The 16,908-nt window shown below is 40.0% G+C and overlaps 2 protein-coding genes across 5 annotated transcripts; both read right to left on the bottom strand.

Annotated features, from left to right (window-relative positions):
- Positions 1 to 5,786, bottom strand: LOC116251490 (CBS domain-containing protein CBSX1, chloroplastic-like). Its single transcript, XM_031625801.2, has 8 exons — positions 5,413 to 5,786; positions 3,330 to 3,417; positions 3,186 to 3,250; positions 2,484 to 2,532; positions 1,743 to 1,798; positions 684 to 799; positions 484 to 541; positions 1 to 397 (listed from the first exon to the last, which is right to left on the bottom strand). Exons 1-8 carry the CDS (start codon positions 5,713 to 5,715, stop codon positions 323 to 325), a joined length of 810 nt encoding a protein of 269 aa, XP_031481661.1. The 5' UTR covers positions 5,716 to 5,786; the 3' UTR covers positions 1 to 322.
- Positions 5,787 to 8,640: 2,854 nt separating this feature from the next.
- On the bottom strand, positions 8,641 to 16,367 carry LOC116250153 (polyadenylate-binding protein 2-like). 4 transcript variants are annotated; one of them, XM_031623604.2, is made up of 9 exons: positions 15,641 to 16,367; positions 13,358 to 13,476; positions 12,586 to 13,242; positions 12,373 to 12,450; positions 12,199 to 12,300; positions 11,280 to 11,411; positions 9,733 to 9,912; positions 9,285 to 9,476; positions 8,641 to 9,130 (listed from the first exon to the last, which is right to left on the bottom strand). In XM_031623604.2, the coding sequence occupies exons 1-9, from the start codon at positions 15,903 to 15,905 to the stop codon at positions 8,873 to 8,875; spliced, it is 1,983 nt and encodes a 660-aa protein (XP_031479464.1). In that variant the 5' UTR covers positions 15,906 to 16,367; the 3' UTR covers positions 8,641 to 8,872. The 4 variants fall into 4 exon arrangements, with proteins under 4 accessions (XP_031479464.1, XP_049932488.1, XP_031479467.1 ...); XM_050076531.1 differs by having other exon boundaries at positions 11,280 to 11,417; XM_031623607.2 differs by having other exon boundaries at positions 12,211 to 12,300; positions 15,641 to 16,366.
- Between the last annotated feature and the right edge of the window lie 541 nt (positions 16,368 to 16,908).

The raw sequence follows: 16,908 nt of genomic DNA on the forward strand, positions 1-16,908 counted from the left end.
TATCACTCTAAATATGTATTACCACATAAAAATTTTCATAAACTGGCCGTGGGAAATTACAGACCCAAAAGGCTCAACTCCCACGAAAGAATAATTTCCTGGTTGGATTGGATGGACCTCTATTTGAGACATGACTACGAAAAGAATCTGAGATTATACAAAAGAACGCCACAGCAGCATCAGGTATAACGGATCCAGAAAAAACCGGGGACCTACTCCCCGCCACGTGTCTTGAAGAATCAAATGTGATGACACTAGGAGCCGGTTAATTGCTATGGGAACCGGTTGTTGTAATGATCTTCTTCTCCCTCTGCTCTTTCCTTTAGTTGACGTTCGCATTCGCACGCTTTATTTGCAGGGCAGCTCTAACCACATTTCCCCTGGTAATTATCCCCACCTGGTCGACAAGCGAAGATTGTCATGAAACATGAATAGCATGAAGATCAGAAGCATGTCTGGAAGCACACAGCTAGCAGTTCTTACCAGTTTGCCAGCACCATCCACCACAGGTAAGCGCCGATACTTTGTTTCGAGCAGTAACCTGGTATCCAGTAGAACATGTCTTAACCATGGAAGACTAACAAATCTAAACCAACCAGGCCCAGCACCCTCACAAGGAACACAAATCCGTGGCCAAATCACGCAGATCAAACCAAAGAAATGGAAAAGCAAGATGCAAATACCTTGCAGCATCTTCCAAATTTGTTGTTTCCCGAACAACAAGTGGTGCAGGAGTCATGAGCTCACCGATGACCTTGCCATTGGTTTTGCACAATAGTTTTTGCACTTCATGAAATGTCTGCCATGAAAAAACGAAAATAATTTAGGAGTACAACTCTAAGCAAAATTACAAACTACACTAGTCTGTGGTGTTGAACTTGAATTGCATAGGACTGGGCAAAAGTAGTTTCTGTATCCAATACAAAGATGGCTAGAAATATCCACATTTAATAAGCAGGAAGTTCTAACTATGGGCCGACCTTCTGACCCTGATTCCAGAAATGAACTACATGTATATGCAGACACTCATACAGGCAAAACTTTCACTAATAACCGTGAAACAGGGGTTCAGGAGCGTCAGGTTAAGTGCCAATTTTGGAACATACGTATTTGACTTTCTATTTCTCACCATCTGAACCAGCCAACAAGATCAAATAAGAGAACTCAATGTACAACATGGAGTGACTGAAGGAAACCACGAGGAGATTGAGACAAATTCAAAGTGCCACTCATCCACCCACTTCTCTGTAATTCTTAAGTTCACTGAAAATTTGAGATCAATATTGACCCACATCATGTATGATTACTTTGGATTCATAGCGCCAAATATACACACATATGTTTAGCATTTCACGGCCTGTATTTAATGGAAACATTATGGCGGCTGAAGTTGACATCAGGTTCGTTAGTGTCATTCATTGGGAACAACATATCTAGCCCAATCCTCTTCAGCACACCAATCCATTCAAATAATTTATTGAGAGTTGAACAGGACATATTCAGCCTCTTTGCACATTATTTCGGCCTTTCCACAAATCCTACCACCTGTTGAGATCTTCAAATGCCAAAATAGATCGTGAACAGAAAGAAGCAACAAATATATGAACACAGATAACTGAGTGCTCAACCAGAACCCCAACCGAAATTAGATATTTTAAGTAAATGACTGTGCTTGACATTTAAGATGTATGAGATAGAAATAGGCAATAAGCAGTAGGCAGAACTTGAATGTGTGAACATACTTTCCAACTCCTACCGACTTCAGGAAATAAATTGTTCTCGGACTTTCCACAACCTCCTGTTATCACAAGAAAGAGTAGTTAGCATATGGAAATTTATTCCTTTCACTGTCTAAACAATAGAAGGATATTTTCATTTTATCCTATAATGTTCTGTTTAAAGTTTAAGCTAAAGGCATTAACAATAGACAATGAACGAGACAACATGCGAGCAATTTGCTATCCAAAGGAAGAGAGAGATTGGCCCATGTAAAGTATAAAAAAAGAAGTTTTATGAGACATTTTCAATCATAAAAAGTGCTCAAGCTATGAACTGCTCAATAGCAAAAAGCCAAAAGATGGAAGATATCCAATAGAATATGTCGCCTGATACTCATGACATTTAACTTGTTCACAATGAATTTTGTGTATTCAAGTGTATGTTCAACTTGTCTGGTCCTACTTACATTGTCATATAGCAAATCAATGTTCAGTAAGCAAAGTTCTAGAGATCATTACAAAGGACATATTTTTGTTACAAAAAGCATTTCCAGTATCTTTTGTTATAGCAATAACAAAGATATTAGGTTAAAATTAATAGATAGGGCATGTCACTATATATGCCAACCGGGCACAGGAACAGCTCATCAGGAAGAAAAATTGGGGCAATTTCAATTGGTCAAACTCAACGTTCAAAAGCCAAGACCCACAAACAGCATATAACTAAACTTATATGTTAAAGGACTTAAAATATCAAAAAGAAACCTGATATAGAGTCCAAAGCCAACAGGTCATAATCTGACACCACTCCAACCTGCAATTAGTTCCATTGCAATTGTTAAATTGATAAACGAACTTGGTTAATGAACAAAAGTTCAGAAAATTGAATAACAATGTGACAAGTATATATAAGTGGATCACATAACCACATGGGTCTAGAACATGCCTCAAACAAATGCACGACATAAAAGATAAACACGTTTCTTTTCACCGCCAGTGCTTCTTCATGATCATTAAATGTGATTTAGTTTCAATAACACAGTTAGACTAGTTCATAGATACATCAAGCACAATATGAACGAGATGATACCAAAGGGAAGGCATGAAATAAGAAAAGAGGACAACCCTTTGCCAAAGTTCATGCCTAAGATATGCATGAGCTTCCATAACCTCAAAGAACTTTTGTGAAACAAGCATCAAATCATGCACCTATATTTCTGGATAGTACGCTGCACGTATTTTCTATTACATGCAACCAGTTAAAATTTCTATCTAAAAAGAGTTAGATATACAAGAAAATTGTTCTTTGGTCTCTCAGATGCAATTATGCTTGCAAACTAAAATTTTGGGTCATCTTATCTTAAATAGCATGCAACTTGAAATGTCTCAAACATCTGGAAGAGTAAGTTACTTCCATAAACCATTAGTCATATACTAAACAGATTAAGAGCCAAAAAGGAACCTCACCAATTTCCAATCGTCATCAATCACAGGGAAGCCGGTAACCCTGTTCTCCACAATAATTTCCAGGGCTGTCGACACCACAATAAATTAAATTACAGAATAGCAATTACTCCAAAGTCAAGAATACATTCATGTATAGAGCCTTACCTTCATCAACAGTAGTAGTAGGTTTAACTACATGAAGATTGTCTCGCTTAGTCATAAACTCGCCAACAGTATAAACCCCATTCTTTGGCTGCCAATTTCACAGGAAACAGAGAAATGAGAATGCTAAATGGTAAGCTAAGCTCATTCAAACAAAGAACCCTCTACAAAGTTAAAATAACCAAAGTCTGGCACTTGATATGCCAAAATATAAAAGATAAGGCCACAGTGAAGTCCATCTCGAAGTAGTCTATTTCAATAAACAGATTCACCAAGACTAAGGCTTATACATGACAACACCCACCCACAAATAACAAAACGAATTAATTAAAGATCACACTTGAAATGAATGAATCCTAACAGTAGTTCATAGGCATTATGAAATTGATGCAGAGACACAACGTAATTTGTGAACAAGCCATGGCACAATCTTTTGTAGTTGAATGAAAACAGTGACCAGAATAAGCGAAAAGGCAGTAGACAGGAAGAAACTCACCATACATAGTTTTCACATTTCTGGCAACAACCATGACATCTGAATTACAAGAACTTGCATTTGCAAGATCAATGTTCAAATGCTCAGTGAAGTTTGTAGATCCACATAATTCTGATCGTAAGTTCATATATGCAGTATGCACAACTATTTTAATCTTTCACGACAAAAATTAAGGGACATTTTAAAATGTCCATCAACCTTTTGAACCTATTTAACATGCCCATCAAAATTTTCAGTTTTTCAACTGCCACCAAAACCTTTACGTAATGTTATGTATTATATCTCTTGAAGATTATAAGGATCAATATTGCCAAATTCAATTAGCCAACTTCTGCTTACATACATCCTACATCTGATCCATATCCAATTCATTAGATACCTATAGAACATCCGTTAGTTGAATGTTCCCTGTCATCAGCAAAATACCTTGATTCAAATTTGTTCCTTTTGATACTTGAGAGCCTGAGACTTGAGAGTGGTTTTTATAGATGAACAAAAATACCATGTCTTTCCACACATGTTTGTCACGCTGGGACTTTTTCATCAAACCATCTCCTTGTTCTCCAATTCAATTTGTAGGCTTTCAGGAGTACATACAGTGACTTGTTTATCCTTTTTCTCTTCAACAAATTTCCAAAGCAAAATGTGATTTTTTGCATTTGGAAATGCCAATTGATAATTAGTTCTTGCTTCATAAGGAACTTAGTTTTCATAGTGTCTTAACAAAAAACTGGAGGACAAGAAATCGTAAAGGCAATTAATGAAGCATGATAGTAATCAGAATAACCACCAAAATAGAGCAGGAAAACATGATCAGAACGACACAAGGCAATTAACACCTCTTAGCCAGCTGTTCCGTTTGCATAAGAACAACCAAGACACAAGAACAGAAGACCGATCTAGAAGTCCTTTCTCTGCCTCATTCAGAAACCGTGCCACAGGCGATAAGACCAATTTAAAAGCCCATAGTTTAATCATTCAGTTCCCGTGAAAGCAACTACGTGCATTCACCTGCTCAGAAAGCATATATTTTCTAGCGCGTTAGGTTCGCAATGTAACTTTCCACACCATGCCCATTATGAGGACAACTGCCCAAAAACTTCTGCCGCACTGTACATTGGAATCCGTTCATGAGAAACCTGAGAAAGAAATAGATTACATTTTCAAGCAACGATGGTGCAGAAAGTAGCACCCATCGGCTAAAGATTCACTCAGCGCGACATGGTCAATTTACTTCAGCCTCCAAAGTCTTTCCGACAGGAATCATATTAATTTAAGCACTTCACTTAGTTGCACAACTAAAGCAAGCAATGAAGAGACAGAATATCCTCCTTGCTCATGCTGAATAATCAGCAATAATCACTTACTGGCATCGGATCCCATCAACGCCAAACCCCAGCACGTATCATTACCCAAGAGATAAGAGAGAAGCAGCCAAACGCACCAATACAGCGAAAAAAGACACGCTACACCTACCCCCACAGCATGCCCACCGCATCAAACTAAATAACATAATTATGCAGGAATCAAGAGAAAAAAAAGAACCCCGAAGAACTAGGGATACTACAAACCGCTAAAAATTCGACTTACCGCAGCCGGATTGGTCATCAAGGAGTTACTCCGGACGACGACTGAAGGAATCCTGGAAGCGATCGTGACGGGCACACGCTCAAACGACTCGCGAGGCACCGAAATCGCCGATCTAGTGAGCTCCCGGTATCTCAGGAACCTCCTCGGGAAAGAAGACGGCAGAGAAAGAGCAGAAGACGCAGAGGAAAGCAACGAAGAAGAAGATGATGATGAAGAAGAAGAAGAAGAAGAAGATGAAGCAGAAGAAGAAGGAACACAAAAACGAGCCCTAACGAGGGAGTCCGACAGAATCACAGACGCCATCTCTACCCTCTCACACTCTCTCTCACAATCTAGAAAGAAGGAAGATCAGAAAGTCTCCGCGATGAACAGGAAGGGGCGCAACATAGACTTATATAGTTCCCCGCTGTTGATCTTTCTTTCGAGAAAGCATGGAAAAGGTGGCATCCTAAAAGACATTTATGCCCCTCAATATATTATTCAATGACGAGAGCGGCGTGACGTCGATGGGGCCAAAGTCTCCGCGCTGCCGAGGGCAAGATTCGTCAATTTCGCTTGCCGAAGAAAGGTCAACGGTCAAAGTTGGGGGGTTGGGGAAGAAGACGAACCAAGTTGGTGCGAGGTGGGGGCTGGTGAGTTCGACCCGGCACTGTTTGGAGGGTTTGAACACGGGAGACCCGAGCTGGCAAAAGGCGAGCCCTTCGTTCCCACCGCCATGAAGTTTCTTGGAAACTCAAACTGCTCGACTTCCAAAAAGTTTGACACCGAGAATCCGCCCGCTTTCTTGAAAAAGTTGAAACCTTGGAGTTTTATGGGGCCAGGTGTTTGCTTCTAGACAAGTTCTTTCATCTGGGTTTAGTTTTTTCTTTTAAAGGCTCTTCATTCAACTTGTCAAAGAATCATGAAGGACGTTGTTTCAAATTTCGCCGCTTAAGTTATTTATATATGCGCCGACCAAGGTTTTTGATACTTTTGTCTCCATAGGATTGAGAAAATAAAGCTTCTTGTCAAGGGAAATTTGGGCTTGTCTTTTTTTCCCAACTAATATTTATGGTGCTTGGCAGCTTGCTTCTCGTTCAAGCATTTTTTTGATAAAAACATGTGGTACTGATGATCACCACTACTTTCTTCCTTTCTTTCTTTTATGACTTCTCGTACAAAAGACTGTAGACAGCTCGGATCACTTGTCAATCAATAGAAAGGTTCAACAAGTCGAACAGAACCTAAACGGGTCGAATATATCTGAATGCCGGTTCAATTCTAAATCCGTTTAGTAAAGCAATTTAGGTCCAACTACTCTCAAAGGGATTGGCGCAATAGTTTGAGGTAAGGGTTGGTAAGCGGTCGGTTTTTTTTTTTTTCGAGTGTTAGAAGTGTCAACCGAGAGTCACGATGAAGCCATATACCTTAGCGGGCCAAGGGGTAAGCTTAGTACCAGATTTCGAGACGCAATGGCCAACTGATCAAATTGCATATAAATGTTGTTGTGCGTATGCTTGTCGTAGCCAAGTTTACTTCTAAACAGTAGAGTCAAAATGCACACTCAATTACATAGAATCTGATTAAGTCAACTTCAACAAAGGCTGGATCAGACCACATGGAAGCGTCTACCATCCCTAATCGTACCTTACTGCCATAGATTCGTCCATAAGGTTTAATCGTTTAAGAACTCATATATGGTTTATTGGTTTTATAATTATTATCATTCGAAAAGCATTTGCGGTTGCCTATAAAAAAAGATCCAAACTCATCTAGTACGGATAACTTGTGTTAGTAAGTTGTCAACACCGAGCTAAACCATGCGTTCACAAAAAAGTAACGTCACTGCCTTCTGTTGCTTTGTACCCAGTACACGTTCGACCAAATGCTGCTTTCCATGCAGTCTAGACAATATAAAGGAACTCCAACCCACACAAAGAACCATATTTCAAAAGTTCAATAAGGAAAAAAGGTATCCAGGAGACGGGCTCAAACCAAAAGCAGTGGAAGCGGTGAACATTAATCAGTTGATCATTGAGGCACATTTGCATCGAATGAAGGAGGTACCGCCACAGACTATGCTTGGAGTTGCTGCTTGGACCACCATCCAGGCCAGGCCAGATTGTGGAAATTAGAGAGCAGGAGAGGGATCCGTCTGTGGGCAGTGACAGGGATTCCTTGGGAAGAGGGAGGGAGGAATCTAAGCCACTCATGCCGCTTCCAAGTTGTCGTCTTCAAAAAGCAGCACAGGATAGGAGTGGCAGGGATGGTGAAGATGGCGGAAGGCCAAATCATCTTTGCGAATGTTAGATGGGTGGATGTGGGAGAGCAAAACATTGGGAACAGAATGCTCCAGGGCCGTCCTTCAGCAGTCAAACAGGTGCTACTAGAGGCCAGCATGTTTAAGCGAACTATTCTTGTCTCCAATCATGCCAAATAGAGGGGGAAAATCAAAGATGCATTGGAGCAGGCCTCTAACCAGAGCTTTTTCAAAGGGTCTGTGACGAAAGCGATAGTGCAGATTACCATCAGCAACAAGTAATCTGACGAAGACATTGGACAGAATCGTAGTTTCGGATCAGCAAGTTACACATACTACCTGCCGTACAAGGAAGGAATGGAATTTGGGATCCATTCAATAGTCGTAGCCACTGTTGATTAGATCCCTAGTCTTATTATTGGGATGCCCTTTTTGTCTTGTACGTACTATTTTGTTTTTTTAATAAATTGATGGGTGACCTCTTACCTGAAAAAGGTGCCGCTACCTTGAGACACCCAATGGTGAATGGACACCAGCTTTCCGTGGCATCATCAAAAGCGCAGGGAAATATCTGAAATCTCCAGCAACTACAATAACACAGCGGTTCGTGTGGACTGGACAATCCCAGGGCCATGATTCTACAGACGCTGCTGGCTCACTAGCCCTTTATACCATCCAACGCAAATAATAAAAATTATAAACCATCATTACACACAACGTGATTTTCAACGTCAACGAACTTGAAAAGGTTGGAATAGACACGCGCCGTATCATTGACAGTACTTAGAACCGGCTGAGACAATCAGTTTGAACGTCCTAAACACGCCTTCAGTGTCAGGCAACACTCAATTTAAGCGTTCCACATGTTTAGGTTTATTCGGCAGAATGAGAAAGACTTCCAAGCCTTTTTACCAACTCCGTCGGCTCGTCCTTTGAGAACGTTTCAGATTCGAGCTGGAGAGAATCAACGACAAGCAATAAGGCAAAAATAGAAGGGCAAACACAAAAACCCTGAAATCTCAAGCTCAAGAAACGTCCACAGCACAATAACAATTAAGTAATCCAAATCACAAAAAGAAAAAAACCAAATTCAAAAACGTCCTAACTCGCTAACAAATGTCTGCTTAAAGCAGCATCCCAAGTCCGAAAACTATCAAATGTTCATCACAGCAAGAGAGCAACACCGCCATTAAAGAGACAAGCCCCGGCCACCAGAGAGGATCAGGAAACAAGGGAGTCGTTCAAGGACAACCCAGCCAACTGATCAGATGGAGGATTTCCCTGCTGTTGCTGTTGCTGCTGCTGAGCAACACTCCTCAGGACTTCCATTGCCTCAGCAACTTTGGATCTCAGTGCATCAGGAGATTCCAGCAAGTGTAACACCTCAGTCTGGTCCATCTCAAGGAGCATACCCGTCACTTTGGCAGCATGATCACGTTCCAGCTGCTCCACAAGCGGGTAGAGGCTTTCGCCCAGCATCTGCAAATCATCCAGACACTTGAACCAAAAATGGAACCCCTACCAAAGCAGGTGCTCTGGAAGCGCACAGCCGCATAAACCAACTTTTTGTTCAAAACTCAAACTAGACACAACTCAACAGCCATACGGAAAGAGAATGAGCAATCAATCATACCGTCCGTTGCTGCTCAGGTGAAGCGTTTGCAAGTGCAGAAGCCAACGCAGAAATAGGGATAGGCTGTGGGATGCCAGACTCCCGCAACGGCATACCACCCATGTCATATGGAACAGAGAGCATGCCAGGCATGGGAACCTCCTGCATGTTCCGCCCAGGAGGATAACGGTACACTCTTCCTCTCGGCAGCATCTGTGAGAACGATAGTCAACAAAAACAAATAGAAAGTCTTATGTTGATTTCAAAGGAATTCCTTGAGACAAGGAAGATCTATTTCATTCACTACATGAGAAAATAAAACAAGTTTGAAAATCATCTACACCTAGACTTTCCAGACTTGCACAACAAGGTATGTGCGTGTGTGTGCACATACACGGAGGAAATTCTTTATTCCTACTGTACTGAAAACGCCAAGAAGTTCATGCACAATTGTCATGGACCATCATACCTGCTGCTGAATCAATGGCATTGGCTGCTGTGTTTGCTGCATAGGTGCTCCGCCACCACGTCTACCACCTGGCCGCTGTCCTGGCTGCCCTTGTTGTACCAATGGAACAAAAAAGTTCGGCATTGGTGCTCCACCAGGCCTCATACCAGGAACCAGTTGTTGCTGGTAGCCAAACCCAGGCTGCCAAAGCCATAAAAAGAGGTCACAACTATGATTAATAACCAAACATGCAAATAGCTCAGCAGCTGCCCAACTTAACATCAAGTCCAGACTCATTAAAACCCAAAACATATACCACACGATACTCTTTAGCAAGCAACATCTCTCTCTCTCTCTCCACCACCAACCCCACCCCCCAAAGCAAAGACCCTACTAAACTCCTGATGAACAACAATGCAACCAGATCCAGCTAAATGTTTATGTTACAGAAACTTTTACGAAAGAAAGAAAACATGCAAAAAAACGCAACCACATCCAGTTAAATGTTTATGTTACAGACTTTTCCATAAGAAACTCCCCATGCAAATAAACATCACCTGGAAAGAGTTCAGGCATACTTTCAAGTTTCTAGTGACGTCCTGGCATTTCTTGGTTCGACTTTTTTAATCTTAACCACTTCAAAAATACTTCACCTCAGTTACAAGTAACTCCGGAAATTATGAAAACAATTATTTTTAATTTATGAAAATTTGAGCAAAAACTTTTTTCAGCGTGCATTCTTTCTTGTGCCTCTCTTTATCTTAAAAATTTTCTAATTTCTTCACTTGTTTGAAGAAAATGAACGACCTATCATGCCATAACCTTTTTATTTCATTACACATTTCTAGTTTTCAAGGAACGCTATTCTGTGTTGTATACTCTGACTGTTAAAAGTGTCATACAAGTCAGGTGTTGTATTGTCTTTGATTGTATTAAAGGATAAAACTTAAAAGCCTAGTTGTCAGTAGTTCTTACAGTATTCTGGTTATCAAATCACATGTTGTGTTGTCTTTGACTGTATTAAAAGGCACACACAGTTGTTATTACAGTTTTCTGGTTATCAGATTTATGCACTCCCAGTATTAAATAAAGATCTCTACGTTATTGTATTTATAATTTTATATTATACATTCTAACTTTCTAGCCAATGAAGCTAACACTTTGATGCGCCACAAACCATAATACCAACGCCTCACCTGAGTTATACCTCTAAGAACATAGCACGCAACTACCTCCGTAACACTGGATACCAAAATTAATACAATTGAGAAGGCAGACTACTTTGGCAGCAACACCCATTTGCTGCCTGTCTCTTTCCAAGACCAATAGAACAAAAATTTTAGTAGTATAAATATTTCAAGCATTTCAACCGTACAAGTACCTATAATCCTCCCTCAAGAAACATGTGCGCACACACAGGATACTCCAGAATGCATGAAAAACAAAGCACATAAATGCAAACTTCAAGAGAAAATCCAAAGCACACCAAAAGTGGTCATAGTATGTCCCATCCCATGCAAATCAAGAAAAAAATCCCAATCATTATTTACCAAAAGTACTCGAATTACCTGTGGCGGAATAATGGCAGGAGGCCCCTGTCCATAGAATATTTGTTGCCCTAGACCCGGACCGCCAGGAGGATAGATTGGCACACGTGGGTTCACTGATGGCGTCAAGGCAACAGGCCTCATTTGTGCAAACTGCGCCTAAACAAAATCATTCATTCATAACCAGTCTATAACCCCAAGCATGCAGTCAACATTCAATATAATATAATGAACATAAAATGGGAAATTATTACAAAAATAGCCCACAATAAGATCTATCAAAAATTCAAGTTTCTCTTCCCATGAAATTTAATTGGAGAAGAGCCAGAAAACACATATTTTTTTTGGCAACAATACAGTGAATTTGAGAAATTGACAAGTTTCATCGGACATGGAAAACCTAAGTCATAAACAAAGAAGAGTGCCAAAAAAATCATGAAAAAAGATTTATAGCCCAAGATACTTAAATAATGCCAAACAATAGCAGTAGAACATGACAGCAACGAACAAAATAGCATGACCACCGAGGAATAATACATTATGAAAAAAAAGCCAACAATTCTGTTTGCATCTCCATCAAATAACAGAGGGGCGTGAAGGCAACCAAGACATACAACTTTACCAGAATGGTATAGGAAACACCAAAAGAACAATGAACATTCGTGTGGCCAACCTTATAAGTTTGATTGAACAATCGATTAGAAATTGAGAAATTATACAATCGATTAGAAATTGAGAAAATGTTCATGTGGCTGTTGGTTGCTTACATGCATAATGAACAGCCAACTGTACCAGGCACAAGTATTTCTAAAGCAAGTCCAAATAGGTGTCAGCTGTCAGCTCCTTATAATTCATTTCACAGATCTTTGCTGATCATTCACTTTTTGAAAAATCAGAACTCATAAATACAAGACAAAACAGAAATAAGGTTATTGGCAACCTGAACGTTTACCTGCAGCCTTGCCCTCCTATCTTCCTTACGCTGTGCAAGAGCAACATAAAGAGGTTTGCTGACAACAATCTTGCCATTCATCTCCATCAGCTAAAGGATAAAATAATACATGTCACCAGCGTAAAAAATATTATACAAGGCAAGTTAACAAAACAAGCTTACGGCTCGAGATGCTTCCTCAGCAGTTGAGAATGCTACAAATCCAGACCCACGGCTGATTCCATTTGGATCCCTCATAACCTGTGAAGGAAGTTGCAGATGCAGAACTTAAAACAGTGCCTCAATGGTACCCCCCAGAGGATGAGAGAGGTTGATCTAGAAGAAAACAAATATAGAACAAACATTATTCAGAAAGATTTATCAGAGTGCAAATACCTTGCATGAAGTGATTGTACCAAACTCAGAGAACAATTCCCGAAGTTTCTCATCGCCTATACTATCATCAAGATTTTTCAGGTATAAATTTACACCCTGATATTTATCAGTTGCGTCCTTCATATTCTGTTCAAACCTACTTTTCAACTCTAGTTCTCGTTCAGCCTTTTTTTGAGCTTTTCCAACATACCACTCCTTCTCATCAAATTTCTTGCCATTAAGAGCCTCAACGGCTTTGGCAGCATCCTCAGCATTTTCAAAATTTACAAATCCAAAGCATTTGGATTTTCCATCTGCATCCCTCATTACAACAACACTTGTGATGACCCCATATTCACCAAAAGTATTCTTCAAGTCATCTTCACTAGTTTTATCCGAGAGATTTTTCACATATACATTATTAAATTTAGTCTTGCTACTAGAATTTTCCCTCTCCTGCTTACGAACAAAGGGACCAACAAATACTTGCTTATCATTTAACAACATCCCATTCAGCTTATCTATCGCGGCTTGAGCTGCCTCTTCAGAATCAAACTGGACAAATCCATATCCTTTTGATTGACCAGATGCATCTGTTGCAACCTTGCAAGACAGAATATTCCCAAATACAGAGAATGTATCATACAGTGCTTTGTGATCAATCGCCTTATCCAAGTTCTGCGCAAATGTGAAGATCAAGTTCAATTAGCTTTAACAGGCATCTAAACCAAAACAAAAAGCCTCATGCCAGTTTATTATCCAAGAAAAATAAGGGAAAGGTACGAGTAAATACCTTAATAAATATGTTTGCAGCCCCACTCTTACGGATACTGGGATCCCTGTGCGAATACATAATACGGATAGATTTTCCATTCAAAGGAGTGAAGTTCAACACTTCCAATGCCCTGGCAGCTACAATTGACAAGAAAAAAAAAATGAAAATAGGTACGCAGCTTGAAAATGACATTAAAAACTTCCACAAGGTGTTTAATAACATGCCAAAACCACTTATTGGAGGCAATAAGTTTTTTGAGTGTTTGGGTTCCATGAAAATTGGGTTTGAGACCCGGTTTTGACAAAACATGCTCCCCTCCCTAAGGTTCTGAAACTATTAAAAACTTGGTTTCTAAAAGAGCAAGTTTGTACAGAAGTGGATTAGATGAGGGTGTCATCCAAACACCCACTTAAGAATCGCAACACTTGTCACAGGAAAAAATCACAACACAAAAACATATTACTGAACATCATGTACAAGTAGATACAGAGCAGACTTAGAGTATGCAAGCCTCATTTAAGGGATGTGATACATGCATCTCCAGTGTTAAAAACTTGGACAAATATCATTTGCCAATGTACTCTAGGTTGAAAAAAATTCCACTTGAGTTATTCATCTTGGTACTGCCAAATACCCAACTACCCAATGAACAAAAGCTTACTTTGTTGGAGTATTTTCTTGGATGCATTGCCATGAAACTTCCACTTATACCCTTCGGCTTGATAAATAGCCGAATAACCGAAAGAGAAAAACTCTTACCTTCGTGTAGGCATTCACACATAGACTTCATCAGTCAAACATTAAGCATGAGAAGATGGACATATTGACATTGAACAGGAAAAAAAAAGGTATATAACAATCAGATAGGATACTGGCAGAATCCCAAGGAATCTCGGACAAACATCATTGAAGTTAAGCACATCTACCATGAAATTTCTTTATACTAATTCCACCTTTAGCAACAAAACTTTAAGGCAGTGCATGCACACGTCTATGTAAACAAATCCCTCCCTTAAACTTTAAGTAATAGAAACTACAAAATCCTCAAACTAAAATACTATAACATCCTCTCTTGAATTATGATGAACGGTTTAGAACCAAAGGCAAGTAATAACAATCCTAGTAACCCCAACAAAAAAATTATGGCAAAAAGAATAGCTGATACAACTATACAGTGGTTTGTAGTATCAAAATCCAAATAATCATGTCTCGGGTCAGTGAATCCAAATTATAAATATTCAGTTCAAAACTCTGATATGACACTAAGGTATGGGCACAGTTGATGAAAATTTTCCAAACACGGAAAAAAACCAAACAATAAATCCAGTGAGAAACTTTGCATCAAATGGAACAGCTAGAGTCTTGCTCGAAAGAGAACACACATAGCAGATAAACTTCTCCAATTTCATATTAAGTTGGCACACCATAAGGCAACAATCAAGTCATCAAGTTAGTAGCCTCTGCTGTGTTAAATGACTAACAAGCATAATCATATCACCAGAAAACATGTGTAACCCTGATGCAACAAATTTAAATATTTAAATATTAATTACAATTTACAACCGTCAAGCGAGTATGACATGAAGCCGCCATTAAAATTGGGGCCTGCCGATTTAGACTCACTTTTAAGTTTTTAAGAGTACACTTTAAAAATCACATCGTTAAAGGCGCGTTAGGAGAAGGCAGTTGATTAGACATTAGCTGCACGATGAACTCTTAAAAAAGTAATAACAAACAAACACCAGAAATGCAAAAAAGAAAAATCTAAATAGACAAGAGACAAAGATACAAGAACAATAAACACCGTAGAGAAACAGAAACCACCGGCTTCCTAATTGCAACAACTATTGCGCCTTATCACGAAACAGAGATGTAAATGGAAGTTAATATCTTTTACACCTCCCCTGATATCTAAGAAGGAAAAAAAAAACAGCAACAGCCAGAATGAATTACTTTTCACGAGCTACAAGCTATCTTTTGATTATACCAAATACAAGGAAACCCTTCTAAAAAATAGAATGGCAGTATAAACAAAAGAATCTTCTGAAAATGAAGAATACGGTAATTACTGAGAAATTTTCATCAAGATAGTCACAATAACAAGCAATGGACAAACATAACAAGGAAAGAACGAAAAGGGTTTGAGGAGTTAACCAATAATCAACGATACAAGGCCAAGAATGGATCAGAGATAATAGCACTCGCGCAGTACCCAATCAAAACCCTCTAGAGATAATGTACAAACCACAAAAATGATTGCAACGAATATCATATACCGGAGACGCTGGGGGAGGAACTTACCATCTTGGGTATTGCTGTAGTTGACATACGCATACCCAAGCGACTTGCGAGTGCTGAGATCGCGGCACACGCGAACCGACACGACCGGCCCTAACTGGCTGAACAGATCATAGAGCTGCGAGTCCGTGACGTTCGACTCCAGGTCGCCGACGTACAGAGACGTCGACATGAACGGATTAGACCCATTGCTCGCCGGCGCTGCTCCAGTAGCGACAGTCTGCCCGGTGGAGACGGCCTGTTGGGGTTGCAACTGAACCTGCGCCATGTCGATCTCCTTCCTCCCTCTTCTTCCTCAGCCTCTTTCTGTCTATCCTTTTTTTTTTCTTTTTTTCCTTTTTTTTTTGGCTTTTCCCCTCTCACTCTTCTTATTTCAGAAACCCTAGAACATGAAACACGAAACCATAATAGTTTCTGAATGTGAACGACTCGATACCTATTCTTCTCCTTTTTTTTTTTTCCTTTTTTTTGCTTCCGGGGAGAAACGAAGGGATTGCACAACTGCAGACAGAAATTAGGGTTTTTTTGGGAATTTTTTTTGCAGGGACCGACTGAAAGACCAGAGGGACGTTACAGATCGGAGATCCGGAGGATGGTGGAGAGGGAACGAGAGATGGGGGATGCAGAGGAAGAAATGACGGGGGAAAATTGAGGGGAAAAAACGGAAAAATTTTTTGGGGGAGGGCAGCCCGGACTGCACTGCACCGCACCGCCAAAGGGCGGAGGGGAATCGCTTTTATACCTCCCTCTCTCTCCCCTCCGAGACTCGCTTCCCCGTCCTCCGAAAACCCTAATTTTCTCGACGGACCATCCCTTCGCGGCTCCGCCTCCGGTCAAACCTCGCCGGAGGTTGACCGAGCTAACCCCTTCTTCCGAACACGGCTGGGTCGGTCCGGTTGCCGGTTGGCGCAAGCTGGTTTTGATAACGACTACTTAAGTTTTTAGTATTTAAGAACGAAGGGGAAAATTTTCCCACAAACGGAAAATGATTTGGTTTCGTAATACCAACGTATTATAATGTGACAGTACGTAGGCCCAAAATAAATTTAAAAACAAAGGCAAGCAATATGAACAAGTCCTTGCAACGTGTAGATTACAATGTAATATTACCATTGGCATGAAGTTCGCGGTATATATATATCGTGATGTTGGAAAATATGTGCCATTAATTTGTAGGCGCGTTTGATTTGATCCTTTTTTTTTCAAGTGTACAAAACTAGTTGCCGAATCCTTACTTTTTCATGACTAGAATCTCAAAAAATCATAACCAT

This window comes from Nymphaea colorata, chromosome 3, assembly GCF_008831285.2.
Source record: "Nymphaea colorata isolate Beijing-Zhang1983 chromosome 3, ASM883128v2, whole genome shotgun sequence".
NCBI classification, from domain to species: Eukaryota; Viridiplantae; Streptophyta; class Magnoliopsida; order Nymphaeales; family Nymphaeaceae; genus Nymphaea; species Nymphaea colorata.